This window comes from Corapipo altera, unplaced genomic scaffold, assembly GCF_003945725.1.
Source record: "Corapipo altera isolate COAL_440 unplaced genomic scaffold, ASM394572v1 60, whole genome shotgun sequence".
NCBI classification, from domain to species: Eukaryota; Metazoa; Chordata; class Aves; order Passeriformes; family Pipridae; genus Corapipo; species Corapipo altera.
In genome coordinates, this window is record NW_020884912.1 from 3,138,903 (window position 1) to 3,158,922 (window position 20,020).

Below are 20,020 nucleotides of genomic sequence, written 5' to 3' on the forward strand. Positions count from 1 at the left end.
CAGACTTTCCTCATTTTAGGCATACAGTGCATCAAAGAATTTTCTCCTAATGGCTAGGTGGTGGAGTCCAGTAAAAATTATATCTAGAATTACATTTCAGGTTAATGGTTCTTTCAAGCTATGCCAAAAGTCATAGGCCATGTCCACGTGCGCTCTGGCTAGTTTAGCAAAGGAGTCACCCCTGCAAACCAGGCATCTCATGACACAGATTTTGAAACAGAATTATTCAGCAACATGAATAATGCCTGTTAACCAAGGATTTAAAATTCAGGACACCTTCTCCTGTATTTGGATAACACTGTATCTACAAACTAGCCTCAGAGAGTAATGCTTAGCACTCTGCCTGAGAAATAAGTCTTTATGTCTTTATCAATGCATCTCATACTGTTTAACCACAAAGCATCTTTCCCAGCACTAAACCGTCAAGTACCTTAAAGGCAAGTAGCAAGTCACAAGAGTTCTGCAAGCTCTGTCATGCTCATTTAGTGATAGATTTTTGTAGGCTATGGCTAAGGTTTCTAAGCATCTGTACTCCCAACATTTTCCATCTTATTTTTTATTCCTGCAGACATGCTGCCATAACATGTTATAGAAGCACAACTATATCAAGCTTCAACCTGCACCTCAGGAAGTCTTCCATCATCCCCATATCACCATTGGCGAATCAGAGCTCTAATCTGTCCAGCAGTTTAATTACCTAGGCAGCCTCATCTCCTCGGACGATAAGATTGACAGAGAGATAGACAATAGGTTAGCAAAGGCATATAGTGCTTTTGGAAAACTCCATAAAAGAGTTTGGTGAAATAAACACCTGAAGAAAAGTACAAAGATCAGTGTTTACAGAGCCATAGTGCTGTCTACTCTTTTATATGGATCCGAATCATGGGTCATTTACCACCATCACCTGCAACTCCTAGAAGACTTCCATCAACGCTGCCTCCATACAATCCTAAATATCCACTGCTCAGATTATGTGACCAATACATCTGTTCTAGAACAGGCAGCAGTTATGAGCATTGAGGCCATGTTACTGAGAACACAGCTGCATTGGGCAGGGCACGTCTCAAGGATGAAGGACCACCGCCTCCCTAAGATCTTGCTCTGTGGTGAACTTGCCACTGGCTGCCACAAGAGAGGAGCCCCAAAGAGGAGATACAAGGACTCCCTGAAACAACATCTCAGCCTTGGCCATATTGATCAACATAACTGGTCTACTCTGGCCTCCAATCAGGAGGTCTGGAGACACACCATCTATAACACTGCTGATGCCTTTGAGAACGCACGCAGGATCACTCTCGAGGAGAAAAGACAACGCAGAAAGAATCGTGTCTTGCCGATACCATCCAAGGAATCTTTCTGCTGTGCCTTTTGCAACCAGATTTGTCTACCTCAAATTGGCCTCTTTAGCCAGCAGTGCGCTTGTAGCAAATGTGGGTAGAGTCCTTCCCAAATCTTCGTTCGTGAAGCCCAGCCACGATGATGATATCGAGCTACAGAATTGCACAGATAGCTTCGGATTTTTTTATGAAGTGGTACAAAAGCAATTTGCGAGCAAATTCCTACTTACATGAATTACTGTGCCTGACAGATACTCTCTGTAAAGAAACAGTGATTTTTGTCTTCAAGAAGACTACTGAAGTAAGCAAAGGTTTGCAGAACTGTGTCCCAAGACTCCCACTAATCATTCCCTAAATTGACAGAGATGCTTTTGCTGAGAGGACAAAGATTTGCAAGGCCAGGCTCCTCTCCCAGAGGCGCAGTTAGTTTTTCTTTTGGGCCACAATGTGTTTTCAGTAGTATCATCATAAATTTCAACGATGTCCTTTGATCCAGTAAAGCTTTATTTGCATTTACAGTGGTGCAAGCAGAATCAGAATCCAAGCTTTTACATACAACTTTTCAGGTACATTTCTGGAATTCACTTTAGCACACACAAGCTATGTTTCGGATGTTCTCCCAGTTATTCTCTCTCTCCTTTCATATCCCCACATGAAACAGTAATAGTTGCATTGTCTTTTATGGGCTGAGGAAGTGAAGGAAGGGGAGGGACTTCCAGGAATTTTTAATTTATGTATTTTTCACCGCAATGCTGTTTTTTTATTTTTTTATACATACATGAAACTATATGTATGGACACCAAGAAAAAGAATTTGGAGGGCTCAGCCTAGCCCTTGGTTCCACATTTTTAAGCAACAGCACTCCAGCACAGCACGGATAATTACTATTTTATAGTTCTCTCTCCTTGCTTGACTCTATTGGAATTTTGAAAAGCTCTCTATATTAAGGCTTCTCATTAGCCATGTGAAGCCCAGTACCCTAGACACAGTATTTAATTCAACCATGACCTCCCTTCTGGGCATTTCCTGGCAAAAAATGGCCAGATGGAAGAGCTGAAGACTGCCAAACATTCACTGCAAGGAAATGCCAAAGCAAGGGTCTTTATTGCTGATAAAAGCCATGGAAACATCAGAATGTAAAACAGAGTTGCTACCTTTTTTTCACCTCCATCTGCTTCACTAGAGCTGTGATTGCTGTTGTGATGGAATTGAAGGCACTGATTTTCACCCTGAGATTAAACTCTAGCACAGTAGCAAATGATAAAAGCAATTTTACTCCCTGTGTTACATCATTATGTTTATTCTTACATTACTACCAAGCAAGTAGTGATTTCATTTTCAGTGCCCTTCACCATGCTCATACTTAGAAGTTAGGCCTGATAAAAAATAGCTTTCCTCACTAGCCCTGGCTGGACTGAAACAAAGGATGTTATGATCTCTTTCCAAAGGAGAAAAGGAGGAAAACTCTTGCCCTCCACAATTCCCTACGACTCCTACTACTTTGTGAGTCAAACCTGTGTATTAATAAGATCTGGTGTTTATGCTATCCTGGATGCCAGTTCCACCATCTGGAAGTTCTCTATAAGGCATCCACATTGCTCAAGGACAATTCTGCTTACACTTGCCAGGTGTATGAGTCTTGTCTGCCACAGGTGGTCAGCGCTGGCTGTGCACTGCACCAAGGCTCATCCTCCTCTGCTCTTCACCAACACATTTTTAGCGCAGCCAGCTCCTGAAGAAGTCTTCAGACCTTTTGGAGACTTTTGCTGAAAGGCCTCCAAACTCATGGTGCCTCAAAAGGATTCCTCACAGTGTCCACAACAATTGACCACCTAAATGAGTATATCACGCACCTTTATGCAGAGCACAGCTGTACCAACACATCTAGAGCTGGACTACACCAGCAACACAGACACATTTATACCAGCTGAACACTCTAGAGAGATATGCAACTGACAACTTACGCCTGCATGGGAGCAGGAATAACCTGTACCAAATAGAGATGCCATTGTGCTGGTAGAACAGCGTTCATGCCAGGAGTCACACCAGCTGGACTTCTAATGGCCACGCAGCAATTACTGCATTAAAGAAATCATACTCCTTGCTGTCATAATTATACTGGTACAAAAATCTATGCACAGACCAGGCCTTAAATCTATTTAGGAAACCTACACAAGGGATTGTTTCTCTTTAATAAGATAGCCATTTATATAATTTGTTTAAATCAACACTTAAGACCTGAAATATTTTTTTGTAAGGAGTATGGTTTTGTTACCTGCATTCATGCTGACCTTGTAAATTAAGTCACTGACTTTGACAGCTCAGTCTTACGAATTCAAAGTTTGTTACATGAATAATAAACAAAAAGCAGTAGGGTAAAGGCTTCTGCTTCAGTAGTTTGAGGAAACCAGAACAATTCTAAGCAACTCCAGATAACATTGTGGCAAACATATATTAACACTGAAGGGTGCTGTTGCATTGCAGTGGCCTGTGAAAAATACCCATCTTGGCCATCCTAGAAATTTAACTCCATTTTCATCCTCAGTGCTTTGCCACCACTGTTGCAATAGGCAAAATCTACTCCACGAACAAAGAAAAGGACACAATTTACCTGGTTCTCAAACAAAAGCTGACAGAACAACGTATTTAAACATCTTGCAGAGTTTTTACCCTGTCTCCATCAGAGGCTGTGTTCAACTATCCATATCAGGAGTCATACAGCAAACCTCTGTCACATACTGTCAACCTCATGCACGAGAGGACTTTAAGAAGAAAAAGAAAAAAAGAAAAAAGAGAGACAGAAAAGAGGCAACAGTGGAAAGTTTGAAAATCTGGTCATTTTACTAGTCCAACACATTTTCCCTTCTCTGCATTTATCTACATATTCTTCCCTAATTTATTATTTAATATTCTTCCAAAATTTGGAACAACAGAACCAGGACACAATTCCCTTCTTTACGTACACCACTGAGCACTCAGCAACACAAGTCTCTAAAAACAAACAACAAGACAGAAAGTCACAGAGGAAAGGTCTGTTCAAGATGGATCAGACAGCTCCGTACCACAGCAGGTGGCACGGTGGCCACTGCCTGTCAAGAATGAAGGCACAAAGCTATGCAAGAAAGAATACTAATAAAACATCTGTCTTCTGCTGTTTCCCATGTTATAAGAGTGCAATAATTTACTCCAGAAGTTAAATAATTAAAATACCTAGCCTGGGCACAGCTCTAACAGTATAAATACACATTTTACCAAGACCTTCTCTCATCTTCTCATAGAATAAAGCTATGCTACACATTTTCTGTTTGTGTAACAGCACTATAGCACAGTTGAGCCATTTTATAAAAAAAAAAAAAATAGTTGCACAAGACATTATCTATGTGATATCCACTACCAACTGTGCCAGCAAGAGAAATACAAAAGGTGATCCTCACTAGCACCCCTGACTCATTTATTAAAAGAAAGTCAGATTTCTTTTCAAAGTATCATCTCTGGCTATGGGCTCTGCCTAACAAAGCATGACAGATCAAATCAAACACTGGCAGAGGTCAGCACTGCTCTCATTTCCTTCGCTACCACTGTGCCAAAGGTCCAAGCCCCTGGCAGCCAAGCAGATGGATGGAGGGTGTCTGTGCTCCAGCATCACATTTCGTCATTTAATTCACAGGGAGAAATGGGCCTGCTGAGGGCGTGGGCAGTAATTTTTTTCAGCCAACTCACCTACAGGACACATCCTCTGACAGAGGACGGTAACTTCCTAAACTTGAGAGATGCTGTTTTCCACATCTCTACAGCCTCCACTTGACTGGCACAAGACTAGACCTGCAGCCATCCTGAGGAGGTTCAGAGTGTCCCATTTCAACTGCCCACACTGCTCTGGAGACAGCATTTTGGGATCCCAGAGGCCAAGCATATTGTTTAAAAACAATACAGAGGAAACTGCAGCAACACAAACTGACCTGACTGGACACAGGATCACAGTGGTGATCTTCATGCCTAACACTGTTTGATACGACCACCCCAATTGCAACTATTTGTTCCTTAACATGGGGAAATTTGGGTACGTCATCATGGCATAAGTTCAGTGCCCCAGTATCCTAAGTCTGGTCCTTACTAGGCTCCCAACATGCCCTACCACTACAACAGCAGAACTGGTGGTTACTTTCAGACAGAAGAGGAAAACTGGGAAAAATTAAAACACATCTTTGATTTGAAGGCCAGAAAGGTCTGTTGATTTTTTTATCATTATTTGTTTGTTTTTAAACTTGAACAGTGGTCTTTAACTGCCTTAGAGAGCACATCCACTATATCTCTCTATAAGTTTTATAGGAATAATACCAGAATTAAAAGTCTGCAGAACTGAAAGAAAAAGGTCAGTGGAAGAGCTAGGTGCCATTTTCTGTGGTACCGTCATCACTCAAGCAGGAAGACAAAATGCAGCTGATTGCCAGCAGAGTCTTTGGACTGGCTTTCTAATAAATGTAAAAAAAAAGGCAACATAGCCTTTGCTAGCTCTGCTGATTAAAGACAGACAGCACTTCATCTGACTTCTTTTGCAATAAGATGACCATAATTCACATTTAATACGCTGCAAAGTCATCTGCCTTCCAAGTGAAGGAGCGTGTTCTGCTGAAAGTCACTGCTGTTAAGTCAAATTTAAACTCAATATTACAGGACAGAAATTACATTGTTATTAATAATATATAATCATGATAATGTTTTCCTTTAATAGAGCATCTCTTCCCAAAGGATTCTAATGTTTTAAAAACTCTGGACCAAGTTTTACCCACTGCTACAACCCTAACCTCTGCCTGATTTGCATGGGTGCAGAGGTATGTAGAAATTAATTAGAGATTGCATCAGAACTGTGAATTACTTCACTGCAGCTTGATGTTCCTCCCACTTCAGGGGTAGATCCAGCAATAACATTGCCAGCGCTTTAACAATAAGTTCTCACAAACATATTCTGGACAGCAGGCCTATAATGCATGCCTGTGTGTTGCCAGTGCTTCCTGGGAAGGGGTGGGAAGGTAAGCATCTGAGCAGTACTATTTATGTTCATCTCTAAATAAAGATGCTCCCTCCTGACCATGATCAAGTATAGAATAAACACCAATGAGCAAAAAAATTTAAGTGCTCCATAAGAGGAGCAGCTTCTGGAGGGCTGCAAAAGTCATACTCTGTATAGCCCTCAGGCAGAACAGACTCCTACCATGCACTACCACAATACAAACATTTTAAGAAGTAGTATTATCTAGACATGGCTGCAAACACGTGCAGTGAATATTCAGCACACAGCTCAGTGTTCCTGCCCTTAACTTAGGATGAAAGAGTAAGTAAAACCACTGTAAACAGAATTAAGGGTAACATCTCCAGAGATACGCTTTAAAAACATCTGGTACTTGACTCTTCCCTAAAGCACTTCCCCAGAAACACTTATCTGAACCTCAGGAATAAGTTCTCTTAAGCCAAGTTGATCTGACCCAAGAACCAACAGGACTGGACATGTAGAAATATCTGTACCTTCAAGATCAAATGCCACCAAGGCCTTCTCAGCACCACATGCAGTAAATCACTTCACCTGATGTGGCAGCTGTTTAGTCACACGGGGCAACAGTTTCAGTCAGGATCTGAAGAATGTTATACTTAATTGACTAAGGGGGAGGGATTACACTGGGAACAGTCATATGTTGACAGTTTTGAACTGGATGGTCATATCATAGTGTCTGTACTAGCAACCCTTCTGATGCTGAGCACAAGTAGGCACTCTGGTGACATATTTTGACTCTGTATGCAAACACATCTCCCATGTCTCACCAGGCTTGGGATATGACTGAATTGCCAATGCACGCGGGCAGGGGAAAAGTGGACCACTTCTAGCAAACATGCCAAATTTTTCAGTTCACTGAGAAGGGAAAACACCCATTTTTAACAGTAGGACTGTTCTCTATGCTTACCTAAACATTCAGCCGTTGATCTTTCTTGACCACCAAACAAGCAAGTCAGTCAGGACATGAGTTTTGTATTATTCTACAGGGAACATATACAAAGCAATAAAAAAAAAAAAAAGAGCTCCTAAATGAGCAGGACAGACCAGAGGCAGGAAAGGGACAGAGTCAATCAGAGCCATTTTGTATATGCAAACAAGGAATTTGTTTCCTTTCATACAGAAGTGACAGAGGCCATCAGCGTATTTCACATAAAATGGCACTGGTTTTATTCGTGCTTTTGGTCATTATTCAAAACCAGCCTGACTTCCAGCTCTCTCTTGAACTCAGTCTGTTCCAGAGACTTGCCCAACACTGGTCTCACTCCTAACAAAGCTACCATACAGAGTCAGACCCAGCTCAGGAACCTGTTTCAAACAGACACGAGCAGCAGAGGCTTAGAGGAAAAGTTAACAGGGCAGGCTTATAGCTTTATTTCTCCCATTTTCTCCCCTCAACAGCTGCCAGGAAGCCACAGTTTGGGGACTTCCTCAGCTGGGGCATGTATTCACACATCTGTTTCAACAGCGGTTGTTGGGCCACCTTGCCAAAAACACATTTCAAGCAGCAATACATCCACATGTCAGGCGTATCAGTGAAAACAAAACAACCAAGTCCTTCCCACTGAGTGGCCCAAGTTAAACACAGCTGCAGAGACACCTGTTTCACTCCACCTTTACCTCCAGAGTCCGCATCAGAAATAGGCCCGAGTGGACTTAACGTGCTGCAAATTCACAGTGTAACCACGGCGCTAGATGGGTGATGGAAACACCACCAATGCTTCCTCGGGCTTTTACCTTTTAGTAATTGAAACCTCACCAAATGAGCACACAGCTTTGGGCAACAAGACAATTTAAAATAAAACACAGGTACAAAAGACAAGTTGGTCCCTGTCTCTTCCCAGGCAAGATATGCATCCTGTCATAGGGAAGCCAGACGTGCATGTATTAACAAGTAACTTGAGTCTTCCTCAGCCTTTTCTACTGCAATGCAGGGCATCATGTATAGACCTCCTGAAGCCTCTATCTATGGGTGAAACGTCTGGAATGACCATTTATGTCCCATCACTAGCTGGTACATAATATTTCTCATGTGAAATTTCAAGAGTAAGTAACGCTTTTCCATCTTCTGCTTTGCTCAGTCCATACAACATTGTCCCTGCTTACCAGAGGCTTCTGAACCCCCCACTTGATGAACTGCATCCCCTCCTTCAAACCAAAAAATAAAGCAAAATAAATATCCCCGGGTACAGCAGTTCCCAAGCCATGAACCACAATCAGGATCAGGAGATGGAGCTGCCAGCAGGGAGATATTCCTCTTAACAGTTTGGGAACCACTGCTCTAGCTCCCTGTTTGCACCTCTATGCAAGAACTTTCTAAGTTACAGATACAATACATATATTAAAAAAAAATTACCTCTGAAATAACTGGGAGAAGAGTTATTTATTTTCTAAGATATATTTCTGTAAATAATCCTTTAAGTAATACACTAAAAAAAAAATTATCACATGTCTCACATTATCACCTTGTAACCTGTTCAATCCCTGCTTAATGACCATGCCATGCATTTTTACACAAACTTTGTTACCCCACAAGATAAAAATAATGACCACTGAGGAAGAGAATAAAACTATTGACTAGAGGTGAAAGAGAATGGTGCTGTACCAATAAACAGTGAGAAAATACCTTTTTTCCTGCTCCAGTCTGTTGCTAGCAAATTACATCAGCAAGTTATCAGTAACATCTCAGCTACACAGATTCATAAAATCATTCATAAATTCAGCTCATGTTTGAGAACAGATTTTTTTTTTCTTCTTTAGTTGCAAATATTCAGAGAAGGACAAAACATATTATTACTTTATTATGCTAGCCATGTGTGTCTGGCCCTCTGAGAAAAAGCACACCAATTGTATTTCTTTATTATTTCAGAAATTTTGTTCTACCAGATGCCTTTGTTCTGCCTGAAACCTCATGGGACTCTACCTCTGAGAGCACAGGCAAGCTGGGTCACTTCCATGAGCAACACCTGCAGGAAAGAGTGTCACAGGAAAACTGATACAATTGTCACCAAATTATTGTGTGTCAAACATGAAACCTTGTTACCGTCCTTTACATAAGTTTTTTGGTATATGTATTTCTACATTACAAATTCATCTGCACATCATTCTGGCAAGCAAGACAGGCTTCTGATGCAAGTGCTGTATCTTCAGGAAAAAGTCTAAAGTACAATATAAAAGAAAAGCAAATGTTCTGACTCAAAGACAAGCATTTCCGAGTACAGAAAGTAACACTGAGCAAAGCTTCCAGACAAATGCCTACACTGTACTTGAGGCAGGATTTTTTTCTTTAGGCACTGCCTTAATTTCCCTAATTGCTTAATTTTAAAGGTTGAAAACACTAGCTGGCTGCGATATTAGCAGCATTTGAATAGTGACTAATTCTAATGAGTATGCTAGTAGCAATGTAACACTACGACACGCTACACACATTTATGAGGCCGAAAGCGATAGCAATCAGCCTACATAGCTGCAGCCCCAGAGCCAAACCAGCCACCCTGGCTCGTTAACCTCCACGCTCTCTGCAGCGACGACGACTCGCAGCATTTTCCTCTCATTCTCACCCTTTCCCACCTATAATTCTAGGGACAAAACAAGACTTCTTTAATCCGAAGGGTGCTCCCACTAAAACCCACGGTAGAGCCAGTGTCCGAGGAGCATGGATCACGAAGCTGGAAGAGTAAAGCCAGGACTTGCGCTCACACAAGAGAAAGCGAGATGCGGCCCGCTTTGGCACGCCTGAAACCAGAGACGCTCACCACAGTGCATGCCTACTTTTTCAGTCCCTCCTTCCCTTTGTACGTGAGCTTCGTTAAGCCTCGGCTGTAACAGCGTTTCCTCTGCTGTCACCGCTTCCCGCCTCCCCCCTGGTTCCCAGCTGGGGTCCCGGGGCCGGGGGCAGCACTCCCGACCCCCCCCAGCAGCGCGGGTGTCCCCACGGCGGGAGCGATGCTCGGCTCCCCGCTCCCCTGCCAGGGGCGGATGGAAACCGCCGGCCAAACGCGGGCGGGATGACTATTTTCTCCCTTTTTTACCGCGACTTTCCCCACGACGCGGATGACACCTGCTCCCTCCTCCCGCTGCCCTGGGTGTCAGGCCCGGCCCTGCCCTGGCTTGCCCGAGCATCCTGGAGGGGCGGGTGCCCGCTGCCAGGGACCACGCCGGCGGGGACCGGGGATGCGGGATGTCACACCGAGCTGCCGCAGCGCCATCGCCCGCGCCCCGCCGGTCCTCGGCCTGCCCCTCTCCAGAGACACGGGGAAGGAAGAAGGGAAGGGAGAGCAAAGCAAAGGGAAAACTCCCCGCTGAGGTGGGGCGCAGTTCCATTCAGCCCGAGGCGAGCGCGAACCCCGAGCCCGAGGCGGGGTCGCCCCTCCGGTCCCCCGGCACTCACCCAGGGTCTTGACGGCGACCTGCCGGGTGAGCGGCGGCGGCAGGTTGACGCAGACCAAGTCGACGTCCTGGTGCAGCAGCACCTCGTCGATGCGGCTGGTGTAGAAGGGGACGCTCATCTCCTTGGCCAGCTCCTCCGCCTCCTCGGGCGTGCGGCCCCACAGCGCCTTCACGGCGAAGCCCTCCGCCTTCAGCAGCGGCACGATCACCCGCGCCGTCAGCCCGGTGCCGAACACCCCCACCCCGGGCAGCATGGCGGCGGCGAGGCGGGCGGCACGGCACGGCGAGGCGAGCCGCTCTCTCCTTCTCTCAGCAGGGACAGAGAGGCAGCCCCCGCTGGATACCGCCGCTGCCGCCGCCGGGGCCAGGACCGGCCGCCCCCCGCCTCAGCAGCGCCTCGGCCGCCGGCTGCCCCGCCATGCCCGCACCATCACACACACGCCCCCGCGGAGGCGCCGGCGCTGCCCTCCCCTCAGCGGACGCGGGGGCGACCGCCCTTCCCCGGGCGGCGGCGCGGGCTCAGCGCCTCTCCTCTGCCATGTTCGCCGGCGCCCGCTCGCCGCCGGGAGGGCGGCGCGTCGCTGTCACCTCCCGGGTGTTCCTGCACCGCCCGCACCGCCCCCGCCGCACCATTGGCGGCCGCTCGCCCCGGCACCGCCCCGACAGCGGCACCGGCGCCGCGGGGCGCCCCCTGGGAGCCGCCGGCCCGCCCGCCCCCTCCCCCCCGCAGCACCGGGGTGCAGGAGGGGCGCGGTGCAGGTGCGGTCCCGAGGCACCGTGGGGTTGGCCGTCCGACTGGCGGGTGGGTGCCGGGGCACCTCCGGAGGCATATCCCGCCCCGCCTCTTCACCCACGGCAGAACCGCTGAAGGGCCGTGGTGATGGGGAGTCAGGGAGTCACGCCCCGGTTAAAGGCACGGGAGAGCTGGGAGAGCCACGGCGGCAGACCGGCGCAAGCTGATCGTGTGCGTCGCCCCGCGGTCCGTCTCCCTCTGAGACAGTTCGCCGGAGCGGAGATGTCCCAGAGCACGAGGGGAGCTGCACCGAGCCCTGGCACCTGCCGGGCGCGGGGACGGACTCCGGCTCCTACCATGCCCATGCCACTTGCCTGGGACGCCCACCCACCACCCATCCCATCCCAGACTGTTGGTCATTCATTTCCCTCACAAATATCACGCCTCTGCAGCTTTACGTTGGTTCTTTTTTTTTTCTTTTTTTTCTTTTTCCCCAGCAAAGCATCAGTATGAGAATCCCCTTCTCCATGGGTCTACTTACACAGTCCAAAAAACCGTGGATTTGCTAAGGCGGCTTAGGAAGCTTTAGCTACTGCTGCCCAGCCCATGGCATTTGTCCACGGTCTCTGGAAGCCTGGCAGAAGCCCAGACAGAGCACCAAACAGCCCAGGCGCAGAAAGTTAAATTTACTGTGGGCAGGAATCCTGCCTCCTTTGCAGACCTGGTGCTGTGCTCTAGGTCTGTCTCAGGAACACCTGGTTTGCTGAAGGCATCTCAGGGATTTCATCAGCAGGTGTGTAGCATGCAACTCACAGAATCAGAATGGCTTTTGTTGGAAAGGATCTTAAAGATCATCTAGTTCCAACCCCCCTACCATCAGCAGGGACACCTTCCACTAGACCAGTTTGCTCAAAGCCCCATTCAACCTAGCCTTGAACACTTCTGGGGATAGGACATCCACAGCTTCTCTGGGCAACCTGTTCCAGTGCCTCACCACCCTCACAGCACGGAATTTCTTCCTAATATCTAATCTAAGCCCACCTATCACTATATGCCCTTGTAAAAACTCCCTTTCCAGAAGAGCAAACCTTCCAGAACCACTGCAGTGCCCCATGCCAGATCCTGCTCATCCCACCTTTGCCCTGTCTGGGCTGAATGCTGCTCCTCCAGAGCTGCGCTCCTGCCAACCTGGAGGCTGCCAGATGGGCCCAAGAGTGGCCAAGGACTGCAGTGCCCATTGGTCCCACACAGGTCTGTGTAGAACTGGTTCCCACAGAGGTGAATCTCTGCACTGGCTTTGTGCACAGATCAGCTGGTCTGAGAGCACAGTATCTCCTGTGAATGCCACACAGTCACACCACAGCCTAACTCACTCTTTGGAAGAAAAATTATGAAACTTGCTGCTTCTGATTAAAAGATAAGGATAAAGACGATTTTCCACATGTTGTCTTTTTTACGAGCTCCTAAGAGAAAGGAAGACAAGGGTAAGGAAGGAAAGGGAGGAAGGAATGAGAAGAGAATGAAGGGAAAAGGAAAGAAAAGACAAAAGAAATTAAAAACCTTTCCTTTATGAGACTCCTGGAAATGTGCCAAGGACAATGTTGCAAAAGTAATCCACCAGTGTTCAAAAAATTAGACTTGGAAGCCAGCAGTCTTTTCACATACTCTGTAAAGAGGTGGAGTGGGTTTTTTTTCTTGCCACCATCTCACAGCAAACACTTCTTCATTACAAAAAGCAGAGTCACTGAAAGGATTACTGTGAGTTAAACATGTTTTGTTTTCCATGTGCTATTAATGCTGAACTGAAGGAGATGGATGCTCTTTGGCTTCTGACAATTGAAACACAATCCAGATCCATTTGTCAAAGAACTACAGGAGTATTACCTTTCTTTAAAATACAAAGATTGCTTTGGGACTCTCTATCAGACATTCAAACCTGTTCATACAGGGAGTTCCCAGGATAAGCAATTTGGAACATCTGTCTTGTCTTATTTGCTTGTCTGTGCATAACAAAAAAACCCAAGAAAGTAGCCAGGTTACATGAACAGGGTAAATATGTTTGAATAGGTTGAAGAAAAATAGATGCTATGTGACTATTTAGTCATTATATAGCTTTTGTTACTTTAGTAGGCACAAGCCACTTTATGAAGTGTGACCTGTGTGAGGTCACCATTTAGAGAAATACTCGGTAAGGCATTCAAACTGGGAATTAAGGACTAGGGAATGAAATGCATTCTGCTATGTCCATTGTTTCCCTAAAAAGAGTTTTTCGTTGCGTTACTTTTAATTTTTTTTTTCCCCAGTTAGGTTTCCAGAGTTGGCGAATGGCACCTGGCCCTCAACACTGCACTAGCCAAGTCGACCTCTGAGCAAGCCTGAATTACTGCATCTGCAGAAGCTCTTTGTTCCCCCTCATTTGCTGCTGGGACTTCGGGGGCCACACCCCATACTGCTGTACTGGAGCGGGGTCAAATCTTTCTCAGATATTGTGTGAAATGGGGTCACCACGTTGCACCTACCTATCTTCATGAGTACCCAGAAGGACTGAGGGAAGCCAGTGAAGGACCATTGGCCTTTCAGGAATCCAGGCTATGTCCTCACCATGATGTAGGTGACTGCAAACACAATGAAAGCAGAATCTTTGCTCAAATACACATCACTAGTGCTTCCAGTTATCAGTTACTTCTAATTTGAAGTATTATCATATCTAGGCAAGATTTTTTTGTGCAAAACAAAAAAGATTAAGACAACAAAGAAGTCCCTCACTTTGAAGGATGTGTCTAACCAGGACCAAGGTTCTTTGAGTTGAGTGTATTGAACTATGAAGCCTCAGGTACTCTGTATATTAGACCTCTACACTTCTAAACCTGTCAGTCTTGTCAAGAGAGCCAGTATTTTGTTCTGAAGGTTGCTAAAGCTTCCTTCAACGAAGACACGCATACAGAGATTTCTCTCACAGAGGGAGTAATTTTGTTCTTTCTTGATTTTTTTTTTCAAGAACAAAGTTGCACATAGGAAAAAAAACAAAGAAACCCATGAAAGTCTCATACATCCTTTTTCTGTATCTAAATTCTGTAAAAAAACTGGCAGGAAACTAATAAAAGTGTTGCAGTCACAATTCTGATCCTTTTATATATTTCAGTTGAGTTTTGTGGCTCCAGGTCATTGTACCGTACAATGTACATATTAAGTATATTACCAACTTTATGTGAGAAATCCCAACTCAATAGCACTTCTACAGAATTCTGATACAGTTGTTTGCAAAGATTTGAAACTGTCTTCTCAGTTGAATTTCATATATTGCATGAAATTCTTTCTGTACAACTGTATTGGTTTCTTCTTAAATAAGTGTTGAAAATATAAGTCAGAAATCCTTGAGTTCTTAATGTTATTTAATTATTTTTAATAATTAATAATGTAAAATATATTTTCTTTAAATTAATTTTATTTAATTACTTTTAAAGCTTTTATTTTTCTTTTGTATTTAGTTTTATTATTAAGGTAGCTATTGAGTTGAAAGTACTAGATATAAAAGGCATAAAAGAATCAATCAAGCATATATGACATGAAAATATGCATCATCTGTTGGCATAAGTAAAATGCAGAAAGTTGGTGGTTTCCCAGAGACAGATAGCACTTAGTCAATAAACGTTCTCAATTTACTTTCTGAATCTGTTTGAAGGCATCTTCTCACTTATTGCAGAGCTTTCTCTTGTACAGCCTACTCATCTCCACACAAAGATAAGATCCACCTGATAAGAGTACCAGGGTCCCACACTGTTTCTTTCTTACTTCTCTGTACTTTAAAGAAAATCTGGTCTTTTTCAGATTTTTTAAACATTTATCCAGTCAGACTCCACAGCTGAGTTCCTCAAACCTCTCATACGTCTGTCTGAACAACAAGGGAAAGAGCTGAATAAGATATAGCTTCAGTGAAATCCTGAAATGGAGCTTGCTGTCTCTCCAGATACTTCTCAATTTCCAGAATTTTAAGATTAATTAGCTCATTTCCTTTTACATAGATCAGTGTCTTTAAACATGAAACAGCTGTGGATTTTCATTAACCAGTCGGTTTCTTCTGTGGTATGAGGTTAGTGAACACCACTACTGGGCTTCTTCTGTAACTTTGAGCCTTGAAATTATTTGCATGGAAATAATAGTGCTTCAGAGATGAGGAAAAAGTGGTGAATCAGACCTGTCTGGTTCTCCCACTCAGCTATACTGACTCATCCTCAGCTTTAATGTGCAGCACGAGAAAGGATGTGTGAGCTGAGTTGCTCAAGTCCTTTTTTACATCTTATGACACACAACTGGCAGTTTCTCAGGCTGTCAGGAATTTGTTCTTGAGAAGAGCTGGTTTGCTTAAGCATCTCTTTGAATGCATTTCCACTGAGACAATCCACAGAAGTTCTTGCTCTGAGATCTGAAGGCAGGAATTGCATTGCCTTTTGTAGTATTAAAGGGTCCAACATGCAACAGAGAGAACTAGAGTAGACCATATGGCTAGCAAAGGGGTCATAAAACATTCAACCCTCCTCTATTCTGATCAGTGGGAATTGAGACCATGTCTGGGGTCTCTGAGCCTGCTCAGTATGATTTCAACATTTTTCCTTCACAGTTTCCAGAGCCTTTGTTTAGAAGATCCATATACCAAGTGTGGATGGGCTGTGAGGAAGATACTGAGGCTTCAAGAAACTACATCATTAACAAGATACTTCTGAAGGCATTGCTGCTCTTTTCACTAAGGTACAGATGAGGACCTAAATAATTACAATTTCCACTCTTTGACAATCTATGACATCCTATGAAGACAAGTGCATGGATTCTCACTTTACATGTGGAGAAATTAAGGCTGAGAAAAATGAGTGCAATGTTCTCTATTGTTCTCTGTTGGGTCTTTTTGGGTGTTTGAGGGCAACTGGGCACGCAAAATGGGATGCTCAGCTGGCGTACACTTATAGTTTTGGTCTGACTGGCTTTCTTAAGCTCCTGTTGGTCACAGTTTTAATAACATGAAAAAGCAGATAGAGAACCTGTTAGCAACGATGCACATGGGATCACCTAATGAAAGTAGGGAATAGGCGTACAGCATGGGTGCAGCCAGGACTCATGATGGTGTAATATGTACCTAAAGCTCACATCAGTCATTCCCTCCTGACAGAAACAGTATGCAGCAGACAGCAAACATGCAAGCACTGGATCGTCAGATGTTGCATGCTACACACCTGCTGATGAAATCCCTGACATGCCTTCAGCAAACCAGGCGTTCCTGAGACAGACCTAGAGCACAGCACCAGGTCTGCAAAGGAGGCAGGATTCCTGCCCACAGTAAATTTAACTTTCTGCACCTGGGCTGTTTGGTGCTCTGTCTGGGCTTCTGCCAGGTTTCCAGAGATCGTGGACAAATGCCATGGGCTGGGCAGCAGTAGCTAAAGCTTCCTAAGCCGCCTTAGCAAATCTGTGGTTTTTGAACTGTGTATGTAGACCCATGGAGAAGGGGATTCTCATACTGATACTTGGCTGGGGAAAAAAACCAACAGTGTGACTGAGCTATATAGAAATTCTTAATTCTGAAAAATGGATTTGAGCCTAAGTGTTAGTTTGTGTCATATCACACTTGTTAAGTGCTGTGCAAATAGCTGTAATATGCTGCCGAAGCGCTTATTATTTTAGCAATATTACATTGCACATTGCTTGCAGGGCAGCTGAGATGTGTTACTTTGGGATGAAAATAGAAAAGAATCATCACTTTATTAGTCATGCAGGAGTTCATGAGAGCAAGCACGTGTGATTTCTAGACTTCTAAGCCTGCCCATGAAGGGTGGAATTTGCAAGGGTTTAGTTTGGTAGAAACCCTCCTTTTGTCATGGAATCATAGGATCATAGAATGGTTTGGGTTGGAAGGGACCTTAAAGATCATTTAGTTCCAACCCCCCTGCCATGGCCAGGGATGCCATCTACTAGATCAGGTTGCTCAGGACCCCGTCTAACCTGGCCTTGAACACTTCCCAGGGTTAGGGCAGCCAGTAACTTCTCTCAGCAACATGTTCCAGTGCTGCACCACCCTCTGAGTAAAGAATTTATTCCTAATATCTGATCTAAACCTGCTGTCTTTCAATTTAAAACCATTGCCCCTTGTCCTGTCACTATTTGCCCGTATAAAAAATCCCTCTCCCTCCTTTTCCCAAGCCCCCTTAAGATACTGGAAGGCCACAATGAAGTCTCCTGGAGCTTCCTCTTCTCCAGGCTGAAGAAACCCAGCTCTCTCAACATGACTTCCTAGTAGGAGAGGTGCTCCAGTCAGTCCTCTGATTATCTTCATGGCTCTCCTTTGGACCCATTCTAGCAGATGCACATCTTTCTTGTGTTGAGGACCCCAGAGCTGGATGCAGCAGTCCAGGTCCAACATGTGAGTCCAGGTGAGGCCTCACAAGGGCAAAGTAGAGGGAGAGAATCACCTCCCTTGACCTGTTGGCCATTTCTCTTTTAATGTAGCCTGGGATGTAGTTGGGCTCCTGGGCTGCAAGTGCACACTGTTGGCTCATGTTCAGCTTTTCATTAATGAGAACGTTCAGGGTGTTCTCTTCAGGGCTTCTCTCAATGATTTCTTCTCCGAATCTGTACTCATGTCTTGGATTGTCCCAGTCCAGGTGCAGCATCTTGCACTTGGACTTGTTGAACTTCACGAGGTTCTTGTGGGCCTCTCAAGCTTGTCCAGATCCCTCTGGATGGCATCCTCTCCTTCTGTTGTGTCAGTCTCCCTGCTCAGCTTCATGTCATCTGCAAACTTGCTGGGAGCACACTCCATCCCACTGTCTGTGTCATTGATGAAGATATTGAATAGCATCAGTCCCAAAACAGAGCCCCCAGGGACACCACCCATCACTGGCCTCCACCTGGACATAGAGCCATTGACCACAATTCTCTGGCTGTCCCCATCCAGACAATTTTGGACAATACTCTCAGGCAGCTGGTGTGACTCTTCGGGATGGCCCTGTGCAGGGCCAGGTGTTGGACTCCATGATCCTTGTGCATCCCTTCCAACTCATCAAATTCTGTGATTCTGTGGTAATTTCTTATCCACTGAAGAGTCCCTCCATCACATCCATGCCTCTCCAATTTGGAGATTAGGATGTCATGTGGGACCATGTTGAAGGCTAGACGTAGATGTAGAAGGACCATGTAGAACTCTAGATAGATGACAATTGTTGATCGTTGCTGTCACTCTATCATAGATTGGTCAGGCACAATTTGCCTTTAGTAAAGCTGAGCTAGCTGCCTTGGATCACCTCCTTGTCTTTTATGTGCTCTAGCTTAACTTTAGGAGGATGTGGTCCACGATCTTCCAAAGCACAAAGGGAAGGCTCCCCAGTCTGTAGTTTTCCAGATCTTCCTTTCTCACCTTTATGAAAATGGGACCGATGTTTTCCTTTATCCAGGAACTTCACCTGACTGCCATGATTTTTCAGATATGGTGGAGAGTGGCTTGGCAACGACAGCAGCCACTTCCCTAAGGACTCTAGAATGTCTGTCATCCCACAGACTTGGCTATTCTGCTTCATGAAGTGATCCCAAACCTGCTCTTTGCTTTTAGTGGGAGGATTTCACTCCCCTCACACCCACTCTGAGGATCAGGGACTTGAGAGGAGTGGGAAACCTGACTGCCAATGGAGACTGAGATGAAGAACTCATTGAGTACCTCAGCCTTCGCCATATCAGTCGACACCAGTTCACCCTTCTTTCTTATAAGGGGGGTACACTCTCCTTCACTTTTTTTTCTGACCTAAGTGCTTACAGAATCCCTTCTTGTTATTCTTCACATCCCTTGCCAAGTCCTGTTCCAGTTTTGCCTTGGCTTTCCTGATACCATCCCTGCACATGCAAACCCTATACTCTCCCCAAGTCACCTGTCCCTGCTTCCACTGGCTGTGCATTTCTTTCTTACTCCCCAGTTTGGCAAGCAGATCCTTGCTCAGCCATGCTGTTTTCTGGCCTGCCTTGCTTGATTTCCCACACACCAGGATAGAGAGCTCTTGTGCTCTAGGGAAAGTGGCCTGGGAATATAACTCAAGGCTGCTCCACACTGGAGTCAACCACCTCCCTCCTCAACTGTCCTCTCTCTGAAAGCAGATGGGATTTCAACATGATTTGAAAGAAATCGTAATGGATACCAGTTATGGAATAGATGTTAGAGGAAAATACATCTTTTGCATGAATAAGTTTTAATTGTCAGATGTGTTAAATACTGTAGACTTGGACAGCCTTTCACGGTACTGAAATCAGTTTAATTTCACAATGGAAAACCTGCTGCTGTTTAACAAAGGCTCAGTGATTCAGGCAGAGTAGGCAGGAATTTCTGTCTACCTGTTGAAACAAGCCCATGTCCTGTGTACACTAAAAAGATATTGAATCCCAGGAGTGTCTGTTTCTTAGGAATAGATAACCCAGCTAACTGACTCTGGAGAGTGCTCTTTTCTAACGCAGGCTTGTGTCCTGACGCTGGTCTTTATACAT

The 20,020-nt window shown here is 45.1% G+C and overlaps 1 protein-coding gene across 1 annotated transcript in view; it reads right to left on the reverse strand.

Annotated features, from left to right (window-relative positions):
* GFOD1 (glucose-fructose oxidoreductase domain containing 1) overlaps positions 1 to 11,333 on the reverse strand; it is a 73,259-nt gene extending 61,926 nt beyond the window's left edge. Inside the window, exon 1 of the mRNA XM_027654144.1 lies at positions 10,775 to 11,333. Within this exon, the coding sequence (XP_027509945.1) occupies positions 10,775 to 11,027 (253 nt within the window). The 5' untranslated portion in view covers positions 11,028 to 11,333. The remainder of the gene's footprint in view (positions 1 to 10,774) is intronic.
* Positions 11,334 to 20,020: the final 8,687 nt, after the last annotated feature.